The following is a 23,566-nucleotide window of genomic DNA, read 5'->3' on the forward strand; positions in this document are numbered from 1 at the left end:
TGGTCTCTGTAATGTTGGCTTAAATATCAGACTAAAGTATTGGTCCAACAACTGTACCTTGAGGGACACCAACTAATGACTTACAATTAGAGCATGGATTGCTTCTTCTACAGAGCCCATCTGCAGGAGTGCCATCTTCCTGTCTTTTCTGTAGGATTGAAGGGGGACAAAATAAGAAACATTAGCATGATGAATACTACCGGTAAGGCTAAAATAGCTCAATGAGTCAATGGAAAATTAGAATTATAGTTTATTGAGAATTCAAATATATCCAATAACGCTATTGAACTGATGCAAGTTACAAGCATCTTTTGTACGTTTAGACAAGTCCTATCTAAAAACTTATTCTGTATGTAAATATAATTCATCTTAAGTATGCTTATCAATCACTAATACTTGACAAAGATTTTCATATGTTTACTGATATCAAGGATAAAATCAATCAAATTTGAGATTTTATCTTGTAATATGTTTGAAAAATTCTTCACGTCAACTAATCAGGAAAAAATTAAGGATGGCCTAAATGTACTGATCGTCAATTTTTTACACCATCATAATTCTGAGACTACTTATATGTATAGTAAATAAGCCTACATTTCCCTCTTGATGCAAACAAAACTGGAGGGTATCATAAAAACACAAAATCTTTGGGTTGTTTTATCATCCTCAAAATGGATGAAAGTTCTTTAATCACTCTTAAAGAAAATATTACTCAAGTAAAGTCCAGGTTATCTATCAAAGTTCCAGGGATACATATGAAAGACGACAGAGGTCAGTTATACTTACGGGAAAAACTTGAAGTTAGCTACAGTACCATGTTGAGAGAATGCCTCTTTTAATGTCTCCTCATCGACAGTGGGCCTGCAAAATGAATTTGGAATAATGGTTATTTACAGTGAAACCTGTATATAAAGACTACTCGAGGGTAACAAGAAAAGCAGTCATTAGCAGGTGGTCTTCTATACAGATGTTGCAAAATGAATTTTTATTTTTGCATTTTTGTCAACAATCTACTGGCAAACCAAAATGAAAGAAAAGGAGGGTATGAAGGAAACACAAAGAAAGTGTAAAAACAAATTAAAAAAAGCAAAAGATTATAATAGACAACAGTAATCAGAGATACCAGTTCTTCTTAAAGTCTCTTTCTTCTCCTTCTTCTGGTAATCTTCAAAGGGCTGTATGCCTATCGAGAAGATGAACTCAAGATTGGAAGCAGTGCGAGGAAGACAAATGAGGTTTAGGTAGAGGTGTTGTGTTCGAGTGGATACGTCTCCTGATTGTTGATCACAAGGTCCGCGGTTTGAGTCCCGCTGTCACACTAATGTCCTTTGGCAAGACATTGATCTACATTAGCCACACTCCATCCAGGTGAAGTAAATGGGTACCTGGTAGGAATTTATTCCTTGAAATGCTAGAGCGCTGTATGGCAGCCGTGCTAAAGCCAGGGTAATAATCGGGAGCGCCAGGAGGGTCAAATCTGCCTGACATGAGTGCTATACAAGAACCCACTATTATTATTATTATTAATGGGATAAGAGCATTGGATGACTCAGGTGTAGTCCCTGGAAGTTCTCTGGACTACTGGTGTGTACAACATTTGCTGAAAGGCTGCTCAATTCTGGTCCATGTGGCTTCTGGCTTGGTGCATTTAGAAGGTCATGTCATGATTCTAACTTAATCGAAATTGATTTCATCCAAAGAGACTGGAAAGGGACTCAGATATGTTGGAGTCACATATGTGCTGTACACAATGAAGCCTGAAAAGCCTGAAACGGGGAGGTGTCAAGGCCTGAAATTAGGCTATGGTCGGAAAACTGGGGGGTGTTTCACAAGACTAAGATCGACTTAAGTTGGACTTGAACTATGGCAGGCCAATTCATGCCACTGGTTGCTCTCAACCATTGGTCTCTCAAGGGACTTCACAAATCTACAGAATTCACACTTTTTGATAGTTCATTATTGAAGGAAAAAACATTATCTAAAGATCACAATTTCTAAGGGTTTTTTCCCTCAAATTTTACATCTGGTTCAAGACTTTTTAAGGGCATAAATCACCTGCCATAGTTCAAGTCCAACTTAAGTTTTTGTTTAAAACCAATGTTGTTTGGAAACTTACGGAATGTTTGAGAGATGCAGTGTAGAACTAGGTGGGTAGATGTTAAGGAAATTCTTGGAGCCTGGCTTCTTGAATCGGTGAAGGGGCGACGTACTGAAGTCCTTGGTTAGACCAGCGTCCTGTGGATCAATCAAAGAGATATAAAAAAGTGAGAGAATGTCTTTCAGGAGGATAGAAAGTGAAAACAATAACTGCAAGTAAATGGAATTGGTGAGGAACTATCCTGTACTCAAATACTTTGTCTATTAGAAGAATGAGTTGTTTGTTTCATTTTGAAAATCTGTATTTGATTATCATTCTCATCTTCAAACCCATATTAGAGCCTTTTTAAAACCTGTTTTTCCCCATTGTCCATTCTTATCAATTTCCATTTCATTTCTCTCTACCTCTTTCAAGTTCTTTTTCTTCAAGTTTTTCATTTCTTCCTTAATATTTTCTCTATTTCCCCTTTGTCTTCCTTTCTTGCCTTCCCTCCTTTAGCTAAATATGTTACAACTGGCGTTACTACTTTCATACAATTCTCCACTTTCCTTCTCTTCCTTCCCTCTTTTATCTTTCTCACTTTCTATTTTCTCTCTTATTTCATTAATTTCCTTCCTTTCGTTGTTTCTTTAAATTTTTGTTTATTCTATTTCCCTTCTCTCCCCAATGTTCCTTCCTTGGTCCTTCTGTATCTCCACTTTCTGTCACTGTGTTCTTTCCATTCTTCACATAGACATCCTCGCCCCTCTCCTTATCTCCAGGGGGGGGGGGGGGGGGGGGGGGGGGGTGTTTCACAAAGATCCTAAGTCGAACTTCACTCTAATTAGGACTTAAAAATTATGGAGAGTCATTTGTAGCCTTAAAAAAAAAAAGCAAAAGCAAAAGCAAAAATTCTAGTGTTTCAGACTTTTTATAAATTCCACATCAAGAACATGAAATCTCCTTGATAATAGAAAATATGAATGATTTGAATCAACATTTTATGCCTTTTAAGATGACTTTTACAAAATATTTTCATAGATGCTAATGGCTTCCATAATTGTTAAGTCCAACTTAGATTCTTTGTGAAACACCCCCCTGCAATCCCTATTTCTCTTACCGGTTGTCCTTCCTTGGGGAGCTGAACCATTTGATGCTTGGATGCCGTAACACGGATCTGCTTTCCATACAGCTTCACACCGGACAGATGCTTCATGGCTAAACAGAAAAAAAGACAACAACAAATAGTCAAGTCAGGATCTCTAGAAAAAACATTTATGGTAACACCACCACCACCACTACCACAATTTCAAAAATAACAAATGAGGTACATGTATTGTAGTCTAGTGGATCATTTTTATGACACTTGCTCATGCTGAAATTGTTGTGCATCAGGTTTCTTAAATTATAAGTCCTTACTTCAAAGCTTGACTCATACCTAACCCAAACCCCAACCCCAAATCTAACCTTAAACTAAATACTTTCTGACGAAAAAAAAAGCCCAGAGCAATTGCCACAGGAGCATATGCCGGGTGACTCGGGTAACCCTTGTCGTTTCATCACCAGACTATGAATCAAACGGTTGATGTATAGATAACCTGTTACAGCACTAATTTCCTCTGCCAGGGCATTAATCTTACATTTCCTGCATCCAACCCAGATGTACCAAGTGGGTAGGGTGTATTCTTGAATCCTTGAATCCTTGAATCGAGCTAGACGGGGACTCATCACAACACTCCTCCTTGTGTCACTCATCTATGCCACAGCATCTTCCTACCACTATCACTCCACTAAAACACCTACAACAACTACCACCATTACAACATTCTCTCTCATACCTGGTTGTGCCTAGTTAACCATTTAGAAAAGCGCAATAAATGACCACTACCACTACAACGACTACCACATCTACTACTACTACAACATTCTGCCTCCTACCTAGTTGTGACTGGTTGGGATCGCTCATCTGTATCAGGGCGTTATCCCGCTTCTCGTAGAGAATCTTGACTCGTTGCACATCACCGTAGACGCCTGTAAGAAAAATGGAACAACCCAAGAGAACGGAGATCGTCAGAGAGAGAAGAGGAGAGAGGGGTGGTAGGAAGGGCAGGAGGAGAAAATCTCTTTGTGGATACTCAGTAAAAAAAAAATCTAAGGCATGCTGCTACAAAAAAGCACATTGTGGTAACAGACTTGAGACACTAATTCCAAAAAGTCAATAAAAAAGAAAGATTACAAATTAGAAGAGTATCATGCATGCTTGTAGCGATTACAATCATTACCTCAACGATGAATGTGCAAGTATTGGCCGCTATGTGTTTGTACAGATGTATATGTAGGTATAGAAAAATCATATATGTACATGTAGATAAAGACAAATCTGAAGTGACATAATTTTACCCCCCCCCCCCCCCACCTAAACTTGAAAGGCAAAGTTCTCATTTCAAAAAGAAAAAAATTAAGTAGAATTACCATGCAGAAAATATATACCCACCTATCCAAAAGAGATGAGTAACACAAAAATAGAGATAACTATCTTCCGATCAGAAAACTCGAATTTTCATTCATTGGTTCCTATCCTATACCAGTTTGATTTTAATATTAGGAAGGTCTAATGATTAAGGGTTATTTCTCCCTCCTGGTCAAATGTCATATAAGATGGGCAGGGAAAAAGATATAGCAAATATGTTTAGATAAGTGGATGTAAAGCATTAGTGTGCTGCATTTGGAAATGTGATTTTGGATAGGGCAATACATAGAAAAGAAAATATAAAAGGAAATAAAGAATTATAATCCTGTGTTGTTTATTTCCACCTAAATGACCAATGCCTTATTTTGCCCTTTAAACAAATTATAATAAATTCTGTAAAAATTTACAATAAGTTTCACAAACATGCCATTTCACAAATTAAGACAAAAAATTGACAAAATTAAAGATTTGAAAATAAAGAAATATCTACCATCCCCCAAAACATTATTTCAACTTTTCAAGACAAAAAAGAAAGAACTACACTATTCATTTAAAGTAAAAACACACCAAAAAACGACAAAAACTTGAATTCTGGCCAGCCGTAATGTCAACGATTTAAGGACATTCTTTTTTGTTTAAATGTGTCAGATATGCATCTCTTGAAACTTGTTTATTTTCAAATTACAAAATCTATATAAAAAAATAGGAAAAAACCTATTTAGGCCCTAGACATACGACTTCAGGCTGGTAGAAATTGGTGCAGAATTGATGATTTTCTAGTACATTCACGATTCAAAAACTTTCACTATTTCATGCTATATTATTAGAGATCAAATACAGCATCAACACAGATAAACCATGACATGTTTGTTACATATGATCTTCATAGAATCATATTGAGAAAGCTACTACAGAAGGTCTTACCAACCCACTGAAATGAAAAGAGAATTTCTAAAGCAGAAAGTCCCAAGTCTAAAATACAACCTTCTATGGAAAACTAACAGGAGTAATACAATAGTCATGATAAAATGTTGTATCACCCCAACAGGAAAAAGACAGGGCTGAGTTCTGGTAAAGACGAAAAGAATTTTAGGAGCATTCATAATCTTTTAGGTCAGTTTGGAAGAAGATCAAAGTAGAAATATCCCCTGAAAAACAATCGCTCTTCAAATGCGTTCATATTTGAAACATAAAGAGAATGAGGTACAGTTTTGGATCAAACTTTCACACCGCACGTTTGTGTAATCCCATCTACCCATTTTTGTGTGCAGCGCATGTTTATAGTTATTAAGAATGGGTCAAATTCTGATCATTTTGATCATTCCAAAACCTCACAGTACACATCAATTGTTATGTACTATCACATGATCAAACTTTCCCTTTCGCTTCCGGAACGTTTTCTTTTTCACGATCTAATCGGCTGACCAGAACTCAACTTTTTTATCTTTCAAAACAAAATTTGGAGAATGATGTAGTGCATACCAAAGAGGGTAAAGAGAGCCTGAGGTGTGACCAGCTATATGCGGAAGGTTGAAGGATGCAACAGCGGAGAGGGCACAGCGAACGAACGGATGAAGATCGACAGAAGAACAGACCAGAGGGTTTGGTTTTGTTTTTATTGAAGGGAGAAAGAGAAAGAGAGACGAAAAGTGAATTTAAAATAAATAAAAAAATATACATATATATAAATATATACACATGATTGAAATTGAAAACTTGCTTGTAATAATGGGGTTTTCTCTCGAGAGTTTTCTTTTTCTTTTTCATGAAAGAGAGAAGTTACAGATCATCAGAAAGAGAGGCTAAGTTTGAATTTTGAGAAGAAAATATAAAAAAAGGTTGAAATGATGAAGGGAAGAAATACTGCCCGTCATGTACATAATACTATAGTCGATTATACTTTGAAAGAAGCATACCTAGCACCAAGAAATATAATAGCGATTATCTATTCGAGAAAACAGAGGAAGATGTCACCATGCAAGATACAATTTCTCAATTAAAAGACGAGGGTCTATCATTTCTATCTTCCCATTATTCAAATTTGATAAACTTCACATGTTTGCGCTACTTCCATCTTATTTACTTGAAATTAACTTGATCGGAGTCACATAATGTAGTAGAAAGACCAAGGCAGCTTTTCCTTCAATATGACCACGTCAAATTGATTCTTCTACTTTAAAATGTCTAAATGAGAGGAAATAGTACCGATGTGGAGGGGGGGGGGGGCATTGAACAGGTAAATCTTTATCCAACATGCACAGAGGATAAATACATTCTTCAGGAAAACAAGAACCTCTTCGCAAGAGATTGATGTTCGTTAAGATTTGTGTATTATCATTTTGAAATAAAGGTTAGTTGAACAAATAAAAAGAATTAAAAAAAGGTCTTCCTGCTGTAGAGTATACTCTGAGTCACCGGAAGGGAAAAGGGGGAACATGAAAATAAAAAAAGTAAGGATAAGAATAAATGCTTTTTGAAATAATAAATAATAAGTAATGTAAGCATAGAGTGGAATAAAAGATTTCAAAGTATTAAAGCTGCATTGACAGTTTGACTATTATATTCTTCTTCTTCTCTTCTTCTACATTGTACCTTCCTAGACGTGAAGATTGTTAGTTTAGAGAAGAAAGCAATTGATTCTGTGGTGTTTTCCAATCTAACTTTAAACTGATCTACATGTCTGTCTGCAGCAAACACCGTGACCTTCTAATAAAATCAAGCTAGGACTCCAAACCTTTGTTATCGTGAAATGTCACATGAATCTACATTACTTAACCCCCTTTTTACATCACTGAATAAATGCACACACCAAGAATTAAGCAAATTCTTTTTATACATCCTTCAAAAACAGCATTCCTCTTTCCAGTGTTGAATGTAAAAAGGCCAAACGGAGGCCCAAGCATTTAGTTTAACCTCTAAACTCTTACCTCAATGGGGGAGTTCTAGAGGGGAAACAACTAGGTCATAAAAGAAACAAATCCCATGACTGTCTGTCTCTGTCTTTTCCTTTGTCTCAGTCTGTCTGTGTATTTCTCTTTAACCCCCCCCCCCCCTCTCTCTCTCTCTCTCTCTGTCTATCCCCTATTCTCCAGATATATATAAATCTCTCTCTCTATCTCCCTCATTCTCTATTTCTAGACATCTCTCTGTCTCTCTCTGTCTCTTTCTCGCTCTGTCTCCCTCTATGTCTCTGTCTCTCTTACTGTATCCTTACCTCTGGGGTGAGATTGCTAACGAGGATGACCGAGGAGCCCGACGGCATGTACATGCCTGGCATTCTCATGCCCTGGGCCGCTGCAGCAGCGTGGTGGGGTAAGGCAGATAGACCGGCAGGGAAACCAGGCACACCTGTTGAGGGAGGGAGGGGGGTAAGAATAAGGGCGTGGTCAGAATCAGATTGGGTTAAATCATGGCTAAAATACTGCAGTATTCGACTAAACTGGGCCTGCACTGGTAGCATCTAAGGTTTTGTGCACTTTCACACAGGTGTCTCTAACCAATAATAATAATACCTAGAATTCTGTTTTTCCTCTGTGATGCTGAGGAAAACCATGTTCTGACATAGCAACAGTTGTCATTTTTAAAACTGATACTACATGTAAATGTACATGTACAATTCTTAACAGGGCCATTTTAACACACCCTCTTTCATAATTCTCACAAGTTTGCATCATCAGATAGAGGGAAAAATCCTTGCCGTGTTATTCATAAATGAATAGGGCCCTTTGTAACTCGTCTTTGTCTATGCCAGACCAGTATGAAAGGGCACTGCTTTGACCAAAAATATAACAGTGATTCTCTGAAGATAAACAAATGTCATTTAAAGTGTGAGATTTTTGCCCATAGTCTCAAAACTTCTAAAAAATAAAATGAAGTTACTCCACTTTCCCATTATTGTCATTAATTGAATAATCTCCTGCTTGTCGAACCCTTTTGATATGATTATACACGTACATGTAAGCCCAATTCTCGAAAAGTTAAAAGTAGGTTAAACGTAAGTTGCCCCTTCACTTACACAAAAAAAATCACAATACCGTTCCCAAAACAATACTTTTTTCATAAATCAATCATTACAAAATCACAATTTTTGATAGACACAACTTCTAAAACCTCAGGAAAGGAGCATTATAGATCAGTGATGAATGCATGCAAGGGTTAGGGTTATGTGTCAGAGGTCACAAAAAGCTATGCTGGGGAAAACAGCATATGAGGCACATTGATTGGGTTTATTATCATTGGGAAATGGCTGGTTAGGTGCACAGCAAGAATTAGTGTTAAGCTACATGATACAATTAAGATTTGTTGTTGTTGTTGGGGTTTTAAAATAAAAAACTATAATGGTTCATCATATAATCCAACAAATAATGGCAAGTTTAAATAATAAATAAATTGTGTACCAACAAATTTTCAAGAGCATTTGACAAAATATAATCAATTTTTTTTTAAACATAAACAAATCTACAAACTGTTCCGAGAGGGGTAGTGATTTGATAAATAATTTTTAGTGTCATATTTAAGCTTTTAAGGGGAAAAAAGTTTAATAATGAAGACTTAGAGGGTGGGGGGTCATTTTCTTGATTTTTTTTCTCCAAATGTCACAACAATACGAGTGATTGGTATTACAATGACAATGTAATGGTTATCTAATCACTGAACCACATATGAATTCAACCTAAACAGGAAAAAGGAAAGGGGGAACAGCGTAAAGCAGAAACAGGACAATGAGCGAGCAAAGGAATCACAACAAAAGGAGAAAAATAAAGGGGAAATAGCCCCCAAAATGTTAGACACCACAAGATTGAAAATAATGAGAACAATACAGAGATTAATACATGTAAGCATGAGAGAGGATATGAAAATCATATGAAATGGAAAGGATCCCTTTAAGAAAAATGTAAAGAGAAAATTAAAAGTAATAGCATCTACAAAACTTGCAGGAGAGAATATTTCCAGGAGATGAAAAGCCTGAAATTTCAAGGAGGAAAACACGATTCTCTTGTAAGAAGCCAAACAAGCCGAAAGACTAATCAGCCCATTTACGCAACAAACATTGTAATTTACTAACATGGCATTGCGACATTGGAAGTTGCATAGCAACTACACATGTAAATGCCAAATTTGTGTAGCAAATTTGAAATGTCAGTACAAGAGCCTCGTGAAAAGAGGTTTTCTGAAGGCGACAGGGAAAAAAAAGATATGTAGAAAATGGCGGCATGGTCACTGTCTGTCTCTCAAGACATCTAGTAAATATCCAAGGAGAGCGGGAAGTAGTGAAGTTGACCATCAGCATGAAAAATACACAAGATATAGGCATTCCAAGAGAAAAACCTGAATATGACAGGAAAGGAAAGCGGAGATATTTAGGAAAAGGTCGCGTTCTGATAACGGTGGGAAACAATTTGTGAGCTTTCGTATTCTTTTAACACATATTTGATGGTGTGGAAGAATATCATAGCAGAAATGTCACCTGATAAAAAAAAAAGTGCTGTTCAGAGAAGTCCTCAGATTCAAGATTTGATCTTTAATGCCAAATGTGTGTGGTTCATATTTGTTCATCAATTAACGGGAGAAATTTGCAACTAGAGAGTGTTAAATACAAGAAGAGTTCTTGGAAGAGAGAAAGAGAGAAAGGGAGAGGGATAGAGAGAGAGAGAGTGTGTATGTGAGGGAGAGAAATATAGGGAATATTTGCAGAAAGCTGTAAGAGAAAGAGAGATAGATACAAATAAATGAAGATTTAGAAAGTGAGATGGAGAGAAAGAGAGATAGATACAAATAAATGAAGATTTAGAAAGTGAGATGGAGAGAAAGAGAGATAGATACAAATAAATGAAGATTTAGAAAGTGAGATGGAGAGAAAGAGAGATAGATACAAATAAATGAAGATTTAGAAAGTGAGATGGAGAGAAAGAGAGATAGATACAAATAAATGAAGATTTAGAAAGTGAGATGGAGAGAAAGAGAGATAGATACAAATAAATGAAGATTTAGAAAGTGAGATGGAGAGAAAGAGAGATAGATACAAATAAATGAAGATTTAGAAAGTGAGATGGAGAGAAAGAGGGATAGATACAAATAAATGAAGATTTAGAAAGTGAGATGGAGAGAAAGAGAGATAGATACAAATAAATGAAGATTTAGAAAGTGAGATGGAGAGAAAGAGAGATAGATACAAATAAATGAAGATTTAGAAAGTGAGATGGAGAGAAAGAGAGATAGATACAAATAAATGAAGATTTAGAAAGTGAGATGGAGAGAAAGAGAGATAGATACAAATAAATGAAGATTTAGAAAGTGAGATGGAGAGAAAGAGGGATAGATACAAATAAATGAAGATTTAGAAAGTGAGATGGAGAGAAAGAGAGATAGATACAAATAAATGAAGATTTAGAAAGTGAGATGGAGAGAAAGAGAGATAGATGCAAATAACTGAAGATTTAGAAAGTGAGATGGAGAGAAAGAGAGACAGATGCAAATAACTGAAGATTGAGAAAGAAAGTTGGAGAGAAAGGGAGATGGAGAGAAATATAGACAATGCAACAAAAGAAAGAGAGCAAAAGAGAAACAAATTGAGAGATCTATCAATCTAATCTTTCTAGACAGACAAAACGATATTAAGAACAGAGAAAGAATATCCACACTAACCCCATGCATTTTTTAAACCAGGGCCCTAAGGCATCAATCAATATCTACATAACTAATCAGTAATCATACATGTAACTTTTGACCTAAATTGCAAACATGTTTGGTCGATAAAGGAGACCCTAATGTATTAGACCAATGAAGCAAGAAGATTCACACGGCAGTGAACACCAAAGGAACTACAAAAAAGAAGAGTCATCATGCTTCAATGGTCTACATGGAAGGAAAGATATGTTGGTTAAAATAAGAATGAAATTCCCCTAGAAATAGAAGGAGCCAGGTAGCGTATAAGACTGCAAAGCTAGAAGAGAAAAGGAGTTCTTCATGGAAATAAAAGAATGATCAAAGTGAGATATCACAAAATAAGTTGAAAGTGAAGCTAGGAAAACCCGAAATATAATGGCACGACATGACCATCGGAACAGAGAGACATAACAAACTTGTCAAGAGCTGTAGAAAGGAAAAAGATTTGTTGAGTGAATTAGAATTCAGAATTAGAGGAAAGTCCATAGATGAGATCACTTCAACAGTCACGCTCACAAGCAAACAACGACAAAAAAAAGAAAAGAATCGGGATACAGAAGAAGTCATGTCATTTCCAAGAAGAACAGCGTAGAGGAGCAGATTTGCAGGAGATGGTAGACCGTCCAGTCGACGGAGGAGTGAAGAGGATAGATCAGAAGCCCTTTAGCTATGTTACGTTAGACTCTAGAAGACCGTGAGTGTGCAAGACGTGAAAGAGAAGAGAAGGAGAGGTGGTACAAACTGATTATTACGTGAACCAAGTACCTGCTTGATGATATCCTGCTAGTGAGACCGGCGTCGTGCCGGCGAAAGGCAGACCGTGCCCTGTGGCGTAAGGCGATATAAGGCCAGCTGCCCCACCAAATCCTGAAACGGTTGCGGGTATACACAGGGAACATAGAGTGTGTTAATTCCATTTAAATGATTGGCATGGCATTAAGACGATAACAAAGGGGGCGGGGTAGAGAGAAGGGGGCGTGTCGTAATGCAATGTGTGTGTGTGTGATGCAGAGAGCAGTCCTGCAATGCGGACATTGAACACTGTCCCTTCCCATACTTTGCATGATGCCTTCCAAAGTGATCTTCATAGGCACTTCTTGATTGCAATTTACAAGTCTTAATACATTTCATTAATTATGTTCCATTTGAACAATCATGACTGAATCAGTGATGAATCTATTGCAAGATAATGGGCACATCACCTTGCTCCTTTGCTTTTGGTTTTAAACTATTCTTCCTCCTTAAATCTTTCTTAATCCTGCCATTTCTTTACGAAAATGGATCAGTGTGTCTATCCCCATGTGTTACTTGAAGTGCTCTCAAGACTGTCCATGCATTGCAGTACTGCTCTAAGATGGAGAGACCGACCGAAGCGAAAGAGACAGTGAAGAACAGAGTGGTGAAAGGTTAGCACAATGCATACACAGTTGGACTATTTCATACCCCTAAAATGTATTCTTATTGTTAATGAAAACATAAACAAAACATTGCATAATAAACAGGGGGTGGGGGGTCAGTCAAGCATTCTACAAGCATGAATTGTTATTCATAACATGCACAAGAATTATTGCACCCTCTGTGTCTTGAGGATGGAAATCTCATCTCCAAGATAAAATAAAACGAGGGCTTAAAATGAAACATAAAAAGCAGACTTGGTGCAATTTAACACAAATAATGGTTGAATACATGGAATGAGTACAAATATGAACCTCAAGTCTAGTACATTAGCTTTATTTCAACTTCCCTAAATTTAAGAATATCTGCATTTATGTAACATTATTAAACAAACGTGATACATGCAATACTTTCTTAAATGCCTATGATTTGCGTTACAAGGTCTTTTTGTTGTTGTTCCTATCAACATTTTGCTGTTATTATAAGATACACATGTAAATTAATGCATGCATGATCATACAAGCAACATCAAATTGAGAATCAGTTATGGCAATACAAAAAAGTAATTAAATTTTTTTTTTTTTTTAAATCCTCCCACTCAATCTTTTGTCTACCATTGTGTTTGTGCAAGAGCATTTGTTGATGCTAGTAACCATGACAACTGCACAAGCCTCAGTACAGCTAAACAGTAAACATTGGCTCGTATCCATCAGAAGGGATTGTTTTATTTTGTTTTTATTTAATTTGTTTATGTATATATTTTTTTTGGGGGGGGGGGGGGGGGGGCTGGCCTTAAACATGCTAGGATGCGATCAAAGATGAGTAATACTCTATTACTAGCAAGAATTTCTAATCCAAAAACATGCTCTTGTAAAAGAGAAAGCACGAAAGTGTAACACTCCAGATAATTTGCTGCGGAGTGTTGCCAATTTGCAGTGCGATCTCTAACGCAATGCTGGTTGTGATGGTAACGGCCATTGGAAGCACAACTACCAATCTCCTTCCCCAATTTCGAAATTGGAGGAGGAAAAAAAGTCTAATTGCTTTTCCTCTCTCAACTCTCTTTTCTATAAAGAACAATAGCCTTATGAAGTACACAAGGCAGTGCCTATACAGAGCGCAGACAACGATGCTTTTCTTTCTATTATTGTTCTCATCCGTACCAGACACTATGAATTATAAATTAGAAACTGGGGGCAAATGGTTTGGGAGCGCGCAATGAATTACTTTCGCTTCAAAAATTTCAGCATTTGCTTTCTCTCCACATTCAGAGAACACAATGAAGAGCCTTTTATGAGAGGAAGGGTAATATGAAATTGACTGGTCTTGCAGCTACTGCACGCACTAGCTTCCTTTCAGCTCAAAAACAATATCAACATCCATTATTATTTCTGTAACATGCTTGAATGTGATCATGTTCAATAATTTAATGAAAATAAAAAATGGCATAACTATCACCAAACAGAGAAAAGTTAAGTACATTCATGAAAACACATTTATGGACCTCTCTGTCTCTATCTTTGTTATTGTTGTGTATGCATTCATTTACATTTTTCTAATATTGTTTTTATTAAGGGTTGGGAGAGGAAGTCATTTCAAGGGCAATTCTCAATTCAGAGCGATTAATTGAATGTAATAATATCAATGTTATTACTCAATATGGGGTTTCAAATATGCCATGCACAAAATCATGCACTAAACTATTATGTTGATAAGGAATTGCAATTTCATGCATTCGTTCGACGTCGATTCATACAAAGTTGTTTTCAGTTTAAAAGTAGTATTATTCAGAGTATCACTTAAGTTCAGTTTAGCATCCTGGCAAACGTGTGATGGGGAGGGGAAAGGGAGGGGGGGGGGGGGGAGAAGGAGAGGGAGGGAAGGGGGAGAGGTTATGCAGGTGGAAATGGGGTGGAGCAGGAGTGCAGGTAATTTAGGAATATGGATGGGGAAGGGGGACACGTTACATTGTACATTCGAAACATGCGACTGGACTCAACATGGACGAATGAAAAGCCTATGTGTGGGACTGCATACACACACAAGAGTAGGCCTTACTTCACTTTACAAATGGGCTAGCAGGAGGTCTGATATAATCGAGAATCAACTTCATCATTAACAATTTAAAACAAAACATGGAAGCAAAATAGTTATGCAGTAAGCGATCAGGGTTGGTAATTTCATTTCCAACTAAAGGCACACGGGGCTACTGATATTCATAAACAGATCGAGTCTATCGTCGCATCATTCTTTAATGCGGTAGAAGACCGGTACCGTCTCCATAGGGACTTGCCTGAGAGTGGCTTACCTAACATGGCAGCAGTGCTAGGATCGACCCCTGTGAGTCCGTCACCTTGCGGTAGGTCACATGTGTAGTCGCGGCTCTTCTCGTTGTTGTACTTGACGCTGAGGTTGGTCAGTTTGGAGAAGTCGATGCGAAGCTGGCAGCAGTTGTTGTAGATGTTCTTTCCATCTAACTCCTGCAATTATTCAAAAAAAGGGTCTAAAGTTAACAAATGATTTGCGACTTGTTGTAAAATTCACCCGTAGCCAAGGTTTTTCTCAAGAGTTGGAAGGAGGTAGGTTGTTTCTTTTGATTAGTAGAAGATTCTTTCACCTCTCTGAGGGGGCTGAGCACATAAGTGCACTTGAGAAACCATTGATTTCAAAACATTGCTACATGTACAATAACTCACAAACTTTTAATCTATGGAATTTCCGATGCTTTTGTGCAATGCTGTATGTAGTAAGCCTAAAAGAGCAGCACATATCATAGTTGTGAAAGGTTTTGAGGTGCTTTTATATTCCAAGCAGGAAATACATAACACGGCCATGTAGTTACCAGGTTTTTCAAACGGATAATAATCTTTCCAAAAATAAAAGGAATATCCCCCCCCCCCCAATATATCACCTTTTCAATAACCATTCTTAAAGTGATGAGTGAAAACAAATTCATCTCAACTGATATAACACTAGGTCACAAATCACCTACATTTAAGTGTAAGTATTGTTTTTTTCTTTGACTGAGGTCAAGGTAAACTTTCCAGGCTGTTTTCATTATCATTGCTTTCTCCCATTTACTTCACTTTCCTGCCATTGTTGTGCATGTTTATATATTCCACTAGAGAGAAGATCAAGACTTTAGATGAAATTTCCTAGATGCTTATTGATTTTTCGAGACATACATGTAAGACCATTACATGGCACAAGTCCTGGGGAGAGAGTAGCCATTTTGTTCTCTTATTTTTGTTTTCTTTAGGTCGTTGCTCAAAGACTGTTTAGCAATATAACTAGAGAGGAGCCCTGAGGCGGGTGCTCTTGCTCACAATAACCTTGCCGGTTTTCTCACAATACCAACCAATAACCTGTCATAAAAACAATCCATGTTACTATATCAGGCATGCCCCCGGCATTGCCTATAATGAATAGTTTCGCGGCAGTGCTGTTTGCAAAACTTGCGATCAGGTTTTCAGTCAATGCACCTAGTCGACTCCAGATGATTATAACAATATTAAAATACAGGAAGTCAATGTTTTACTGTTATTTCCTGTTGAATAAAAAGAAAACACTTTCGCATCACGTCAGTACTGAATAGCATAGTGTCAATGAATGACATGTCAGTTTTGGAATGAGACCGAGGTATTACTGTTTCAAACAACATGAACTAAACCTCTTTTCTAATTACTTCGATGACATTTAACCACTCAAAAAAATTGCTACAACCTTCCTCAAAGACAATAGGAAATACGTCAATGAACAATTAGAAAAAACAGTGTACATTTTGAATGATCTTAATTAAATGGAGGCTTTCAAAAAAGGAGAGGAAATTAAGGAATCATAAAAATTAGTTTGAAGACCAAACAACAAGGACCAGTTACACAAAGCCTTTTTTCATTGACAAAAGTCAGTGACAAATCTGTTGATAACTAATCAGAAGCAAGAATATCACTAGCTTATAACAAAAACTGTCATTTGTCACTGCTGACAAGTTTTGTGAAATGGGGCCCAGGACTTGTTCCTCTAAAAGAGGAATGATTGGCTGCTACGTGAAGAGCTCTTGAGAGAGGATACTTACCAATTTAGCTACAGCAGCTTGTGATGCATCAGAGAACTGTACAAGGGCCTGGAACTGACCTGTAGGACCAAAACACAAGAAAGAAGATATCTCAAATAGATGTCTGAGACACCGCCCGTGACAATTTTAGGAATGTAATCTTCAAACTGTTAGTGTATAGTGCTGCTCTGCATCGTTCTTGTCCCATTGACCAAGACTCTAATGACATTGTGAGTTCTAACAGTTTGTGTACTATACAATCAGGCAGGGTAAAAATGGGTCACTTGGAAACAAAGTCCACAATACATCAAATTGGTCCAGAACAGGGTTTGGTCCAAGCTTCAATTTCAGGTTGTTTCAAAGAAATTGATTCAACATGGTGCATTCACAGCTCTTCAGTTTGGAACATCTTTCATTCAACTAAATTAACCCCCTCCAAACACATCCAAACTGTTTTTAAGAGACTTTCCGAGCATTGCAGTCCACAGAATAAGAGACTGACAAAACCTTCTATAGTCTATAGAAGACTCTATTTAGAAGTTGCCTACTAGCACTGGCCCTTTTAAGAAGTCACCAAGGGTATCCTTCACATCCTCAATGGCTTTCTTGAAGAATTTAAGCAGGATATTTTTTAGTTTCAGGCTTTATTAACTTGAGTAGACTTTTCCTCACAAATTGACCAGAGGGAATTCTCAAAGGTCTGTGTCTAAAAACATCCTGCAAGACAGGTTCATTGAAAAGCACTGTCCAATACTTCAGACACTACTACTACTACTACTAATAATAGGCATTTATATAGCGCCGTCTTTCTATTCCAAGGTGCACAAATTCATTATTACCCCGGCTTTATCCTAGCTGCCATTACAAGCACTCTCGCATTTCTAGAAATTAAGTTCTGCCAGGGACCCATTAATCTCACCTAGGTCGAGTATGGCAAATGCAGATTAATGCCTTGCCAAAGGACATTAGTGCCGTGTCGGGCATCGAACCACGGCCTTGGAATTTCAAGCCAAGCGCTTAAACCACTTAACTACGACACTTCTACTAGAGGATTCCTTTCAAGTACAATCAAACCTGCTTTAGTGACCACCTGTCTACAAAGACCATCTGTCTAAAAAGACCACTTGTCTACAAAGGCCAAATTTGTTGTTTCCCTTGAAAATGGTTTCTCATTGAATCATGTACATGTACTAAAGGAGCCTTTCTACAAAGGTCACTTTTTGTGTTTCCCTTGGGCGGTCGCTATAAACAGGCTAGACTGTACTCCTAAGAGACAAACCATCCATCTTGCTCAAGCTTCCTTACCGCTCTTGATGAATGTGACGATCCTGAGCACGGTGCCATACTTCCTGAAGATCTCATGGAGGGTGTCGACGGTGATCTGGTAGGTCACATTCTCCACGATGACTCGGAGGATGGTGTTGACTCCACCGCCGGTGTCCGGTACCTTGGGGTGTGTGGCGTGCTGCGGGTGCTGCTGTAGCATGGGATGCGGCTGAAGCATGGGGTGCTGCTGCGCCGCCTGGAGGGCCACCTGCGAGGCGATTTGCTGTTGGAAGGGGGCGAAAGAGAGAGGAGGGGTGCAACCGGGTTAGGAAGGCGTAGATAGAAAGGTCTTTTCTTAAAGACTGGCTACTGCAAGAGTTTAAAGAACCTACTGCAGCTCTGATTTGTGAAGTGAGGTTCAAGAGCAAGACAGTGTTTGTTTGATGTGTGTGCCAACTCTATCACCATGTTGGTGAAAGAAAATTCAATCTATGTTAACCCCTTCCACACTATAAGAAGCAAAATCCACCTAAAGACTGCAACTGTTATTCCATATGTTTGGAACAAATATTAGATTTTTCTTTATTTCTCAAACAGGAACAAGATATATCCCGTTAAAAAGATTTAAAAAAATTTGTTATCAAAACTTGATGCCTAAAAGTTATTTTGCATTGTGACCCTAGAAGCATGCAAGGGGTTATTAATCATAGCGCACCATCCTAATTTTATTTAAAATGGATCTCAGAATATGAAGGGAACATAAAGAGATCTTTGTTATATTACTACCCCTTAATGGCTGTCTAACTCACTCAGGTATGAAGCTAATCCACTTTCTAAGTAACTCATTCCACAAACCATCATCTGATTAGGTATTGCAAAATGATTCATTCATGCTATCGAGGCGATTCAAGTTTCCATGAATTTTTCCTAATTATGATAATTGTGCTTTTGGGTATTGCCAATAAAAGATTACTGGCACCCTCCCTTTACTTCTAATTCTATTTTTATAATCAGAGTCTTGGGGGGTGCAATTGTTTTTTCATGAGAACTGCGTATAAACTGTTTCTTATCAGGGAATAAAATAAAATTGTTTAATAGTTACTGTTCTATTTATAAGTTCATAATAAGAAATACTTCTAGCAACTTGCAAATAATTCCAAAGTAAAGTGTTAGCAGGCTGTGTGAATGTTTAGACTGCACCTTGCACCTTGCAATACAAAGAAATGTTATCCAACAGGTAGGATCACAATACTGCCCAAGAAACAATTAATTCTTCACAATACTAGCGATTGATGTGTGCAGACATGGATAATCACCCAATATGCCATTTTAGTAAAGTAAACAAATTTGAGTGCCTCTTTACAAATTAGTTCATTCACCTGTTACGAATACTTAAATTTCAATAGTCAGAATGCGAATTGCATACATTACGTGTTGTTTGGTAGAACAAGCCATGTTTGTATTGCCTAGCAATGATTTATGGATGCAATTAAATTTGATAACATTACGAAAATGGTCTATTCAGTCTTGGCCAATTAATAGATCTCTTATAAGCACATTCATAACATAAATTAGCCATTTTGGTTCAAATATTGATGAGAATGTATTAAAATGGTCAGCTTTTAAAAACAGATGAGATATTCAAATACAGCACGTTTTCTTGCATTTGCATCTATTAATAATAAATAACTTTTTCATACCCTATCACTCAGTACTTGGAATTTGATTCTGGTGTAAGTGTTGTTGCATACATTTTATTATATTAAAAAGGAGGGTTTTGAGAAATTATCAGAAAAGAATATTTTAGAAAATCAGAGTATTAAATGAAATATTACACAAAGACAGAGACATTAAGAATTGCACTGAGAGTGAGAACTCACATCAGAGTAAACAAATTATTTGTTAGTTCAATGGAAGCTAATGAATTAAATGTGGCTATTTAACTCTCATTTGATCTTTAAAAAGATATCTTTAAATTTCAACTGTCTTGACAGTGATCATAGGGGATTTAAATTGATTTCATATCATCTAGCTCCAACAGTTTCCCATAAAGATGCATGAAGTTTATAATTTGAACATTGAAGAAAGGAAATGAACCGAAAGAGAGAATTGAATATAACTGAAAAGAGAGTAGAAATGTGTGACTACTAAAATAAAAGAACATGAATGTTTGTAACAATTGATGGCTTTTGTCTCAGGTAGATTTGTTTGATCCCAAAATTCCAAAAGGCCAGAAAAATGTAGTTTGGATGCTAGAAATTGACTTTAAAATAAATGTCATTTTACGAAAGACAAAAAATATTCAAGTAAAACTTTGCATGCTCATAACATGAAACGTAAGCTAAAAGAGTAAGTGCAGAGTAGTAATAATCATAACAGAGAGTAATAATTATATGTGAGAGATTAAAAAATAGAAAATTTAAAAGAGAAACCAACAGAGATGGTATTTGCATCCAGGTTAGAAGATCCAGAGGAGGACGTCGGAGGAGGAGAGTCGCGGAGATGATCTCCGAAGCCGCCGCCGCCGCCAGAAGATGAAGAGGTCATGGGGTGGTCCCCGCTACCAGACATGGAGTAAGAGGGGCCGGAGGAGGAGGAGGGGGAGGAGGAGGAGGCGGAGGAGGTGTTGAGGACTGCATGCACAGCAGCCAGGGCAGCTTGCACAGCCAGGGCCTGATTGATTGATTGATGTGAGGGGTTTCCATGGTGATAGTGATGGTGGTAGTGGTAGTGATGTTATGTTGATGGTTGTAGTAGAGTAGATGGTGAAGGTTTCATGATGATAATGATGGTGGTGATGATGGTGATGATGGTGGTGATGATGATGATGATGAGAATAATGGTGATGATGATGATGATGATGATGATGGTGGTGATGATGATGATGATGATGGTGGTGATGATGATGATGATGATGGTGGTGATGATGATAATGGTGATGATGGTGATGATGATGACGGTGATGATGGTGATGATGACGGTGATGATGATGATGATGATGATGATGATGATGATGATGGTGATGATGATAGGGGGATGATGGCAACAAGAGGTGATGGTGTTGAAGTGATAAAAGTAGTCATGACGAGTAGTGGAAACAAATATTAGGTATGACAGGCATCAGATTTTAACAAAGAAAGAGATGGAAATATTTTGTTGTTGCAGTTTGCAGAATATTAATTTTGATAGCGTTTACAAGTAGAAAGTATCATGAAATTAGAGTGAACATAGAGAGGAAACAGCATTAGTATGAACAAGACACACAAAAATAACAGAAAATAGTGCAAAAGAACAATAAAGTTAACAACATCACATTCAGGGATCGAGTTTGAAAGCAACATGTGATATTTCATGAAGCCGAAGAGAGTGTGATAGAGAGTCAACAGGGATGAATGCAACAGGTTAGCATTATGTACAGAGAGTTCACCACGGATCGGGACATAGAGCCATTGTGTGATTGGGGTGGTTCCAACAACGAACAAACATGCAAGAGTGTGGATTTTTCCCAGACGATTGTCAACAAGGTACAGAGGGCAGGAGCGCACAAAGGCGGGGTCAGGGGGGGGGGGAAGAGTTGGTGGAAAACCAAGAGAAAGAAAGAGGGTGTGTGTGAGAGAGAGGAGAGAAAGGGAGAAAGAGCAATATTGAAAGAAACCATGGGTAACAAATTCCATGCAAAGAAAAATGCAACATAAATTCCCATGCAGCCATACGAAGCCATACAAAGACAAACGCAATATAACAAGGAAGCGGGCATGAATAGAAAATGGCAGCACCCAATCGTGAGACAGAAATAGCGAAGCGTGGAAGATTGAGGATTACAACAAAATGAGTAAAGCAGTACATTCACCAAACAATCCCATTGTTATATATTTTATTTTTTTGCAGAATTGGCAAGGTTATGGGGATTTTTCATTTTAAACACAAAAAGAAGGCAATGGCGTGGGAAAGCGGGTTTGCGGCCGGTTATATGTCAAATGAAAAGACATCAAGATTGCATTGTTTACAAGATTGATTTTAAGTTGTTTTTTGGGAAACAGAACAGAATGGGCAGTGAAATGGAAAAATATTGAATGTTTTGCAGGTAAATATAATGATTGATTATTGGTGTGCAAGAGGAGGGGATAGGGTGTAGAAGGGTAGTGGGGTAAGGGGACATTGGGTATTTGTGTAGAAGATGGAAGCAATGGTTTACAGAACAATTATCATGAGAGAGCAGGAGAAAGAGAGATTTGGAAAGAAAGATTCAGATGGAGTTATAGTGTGAGAAAAGAGAAAAATAAAAAGAGAGAGAGAGAGATAAAGAGTGAGAGATAGAGAGAGAGAGAGAGAGAGAGAGAGAGAGAGAGAGATAGAAAGAGAGAGAGAGAGAGAGAGAGAGAGAGAGAGAAGGGGAGAGGGAGAGTGAAAAAACAGGGTGAAAAGAAACAAAACATAGAATGCGACATTGAAAGAAACAAGATGGAGAAATATCAGAAAAGACAGTCAGACAGACAAACAGACAGAAAGACAGTTAGGCAGGCAGAAAACAGAGACAGGGAGAGAGATAAAAACGAAGAGTAGGGAAGAGAAACAAAAGTGAAAAACAGTTATAGATCATGTCAATGAAGATATAAAGTATATAGTTATTGTGCAGAAGTCAAAAGAGTAAACAAAGCATGAAGAATAGAAGAAGACCAATCTAGTGTCAAACCGAGAATCTCACTTATACAAATATTTTGTCATTACAAAAACATGTACTGTAGACCTAAATCAGACAAAAATTATGTACATACAATATTCATAATGATGTGAAGATTTCCACCCATTTTTTCTTTCTTTCTTTTTCCTCTCTTTCAAAAAAAGTAACAATACAATTTGCAGAAAATAAACATAATTACAAAAGGAGTTACATATCTATTGTTTCGTTTTTTCAATGAGTCCTTCCTTCTCTCACTTTAATACTACTGAAGAAGGATTGAGGAAGTAAAAAATCTTGAAATGATAAGAAAAAGGAAGAAATGTATCAAGACGACTCTGAAGACATGCCAGTATGACAATTACCAAAAGTCTCCCATGAATTTCATCAACAAGGCATGCATGAGAAGTTGCATACAAAGAAAGAACATTTCCACCCCAGTTGCACTATATAACGAACTGCATGCGGTCTGCGATACAAGCCCCCCCCCCCCCCCCCCCCATTATAGCCCATGTCTCAAGGCTTTCCATCATGTCTCTGAACATTCTTAAATTCACTCAAAGACCACTCCTAGACGTCTTTTCTTACCCCTAAACCGTATCAAGGTGATCAGACCCTGTAAGTACTCCTTTATTTGTGACTCCTACCATAGCCCTACTATGTATGCTTTCACTAAGCTTCTGGCACTCATTTCTATTATTCAACTTTCTAATTCTGTCTCATCCCTTCCAAGAATACCTACATGTCCAGAATTCATTTAACAGGACAAATTTCTGTCCAAATGTTTAACACAATAAGAGGATCACCTATCCACTGTAACATGACCAGAATTCAATGAACAGGTTGATTTTCAGTCTACATTAGAGGATCACTCATCCATGGTAAGATCTGTCCCTGTCTGTAATTACGCATACATACTTCTGAAAGCGTTAAAGCTATTGTCATATTCCCTATTATATC

The 23,566-nt window shown here is 37.4% G+C and overlaps 1 protein-coding gene across 4 annotated transcripts in view; it reads right to left on the reverse strand.

Annotated features, from left to right (window-relative positions):
- The window catches only part of LOC574897 (polypyrimidine tract-binding protein 1), a 33,388-nt gene that overhangs the window by 5,786 nt on the left and 4,036 nt on the right, over positions 1-23,566 (reverse strand). Inside the window, exons 3-14 of one of the 4 annotated variants that reach the window (XM_030996714.1) lie at positions 20,365-20,601; positions 17,968-18,211; positions 16,684-16,742; positions 14,917-15,088; positions 11,979-12,080; positions 7,762-7,895; positions 6,030-6,063; positions 4,016-4,108; positions 3,198-3,295; positions 2,117-2,235; positions 787-861; positions 85-148 (exon numbers count right to left, since the gene is read on the reverse strand). In XM_030996714.1, coding sequence (XP_030852574.1) covers positions 85-148; positions 787-861; positions 2,117-2,235; positions 3,198-3,295; positions 4,016-4,108; positions 6,030-6,063; positions 7,762-7,895; positions 11,979-12,080; positions 14,917-15,088; positions 16,684-16,742; positions 17,968-18,211; positions 20,365-20,601 — 1,431 coding nt within the window. Of the gene's footprint in view, positions 1-84; positions 149-786; positions 862-2,116; positions 2,236-3,197; positions 3,296-4,015; positions 4,109-6,029; positions 6,064-7,761; positions 7,896-11,978; positions 12,081-14,901; positions 15,089-16,683; positions 16,743-17,967; positions 18,212-20,364; positions 20,602-23,566 lie in introns of all 4 variants that reach the window. The other 3 variants (XM_030996715.1, XM_030996713.1, XM_030996712.1) reach the window with 3 other exon arrangements.

This window comes from Strongylocentrotus purpuratus, unplaced genomic scaffold (assembly GCF_000002235.5).
Source record: "Strongylocentrotus purpuratus isolate Spur 01 unplaced genomic scaffold, Spur_5.0 spur5_scaffold_3, whole genome shotgun sequence".
NCBI lineage: Eukaryota > Metazoa > Echinodermata > Echinoidea > Camarodonta > Strongylocentrotidae > Strongylocentrotus > Strongylocentrotus purpuratus.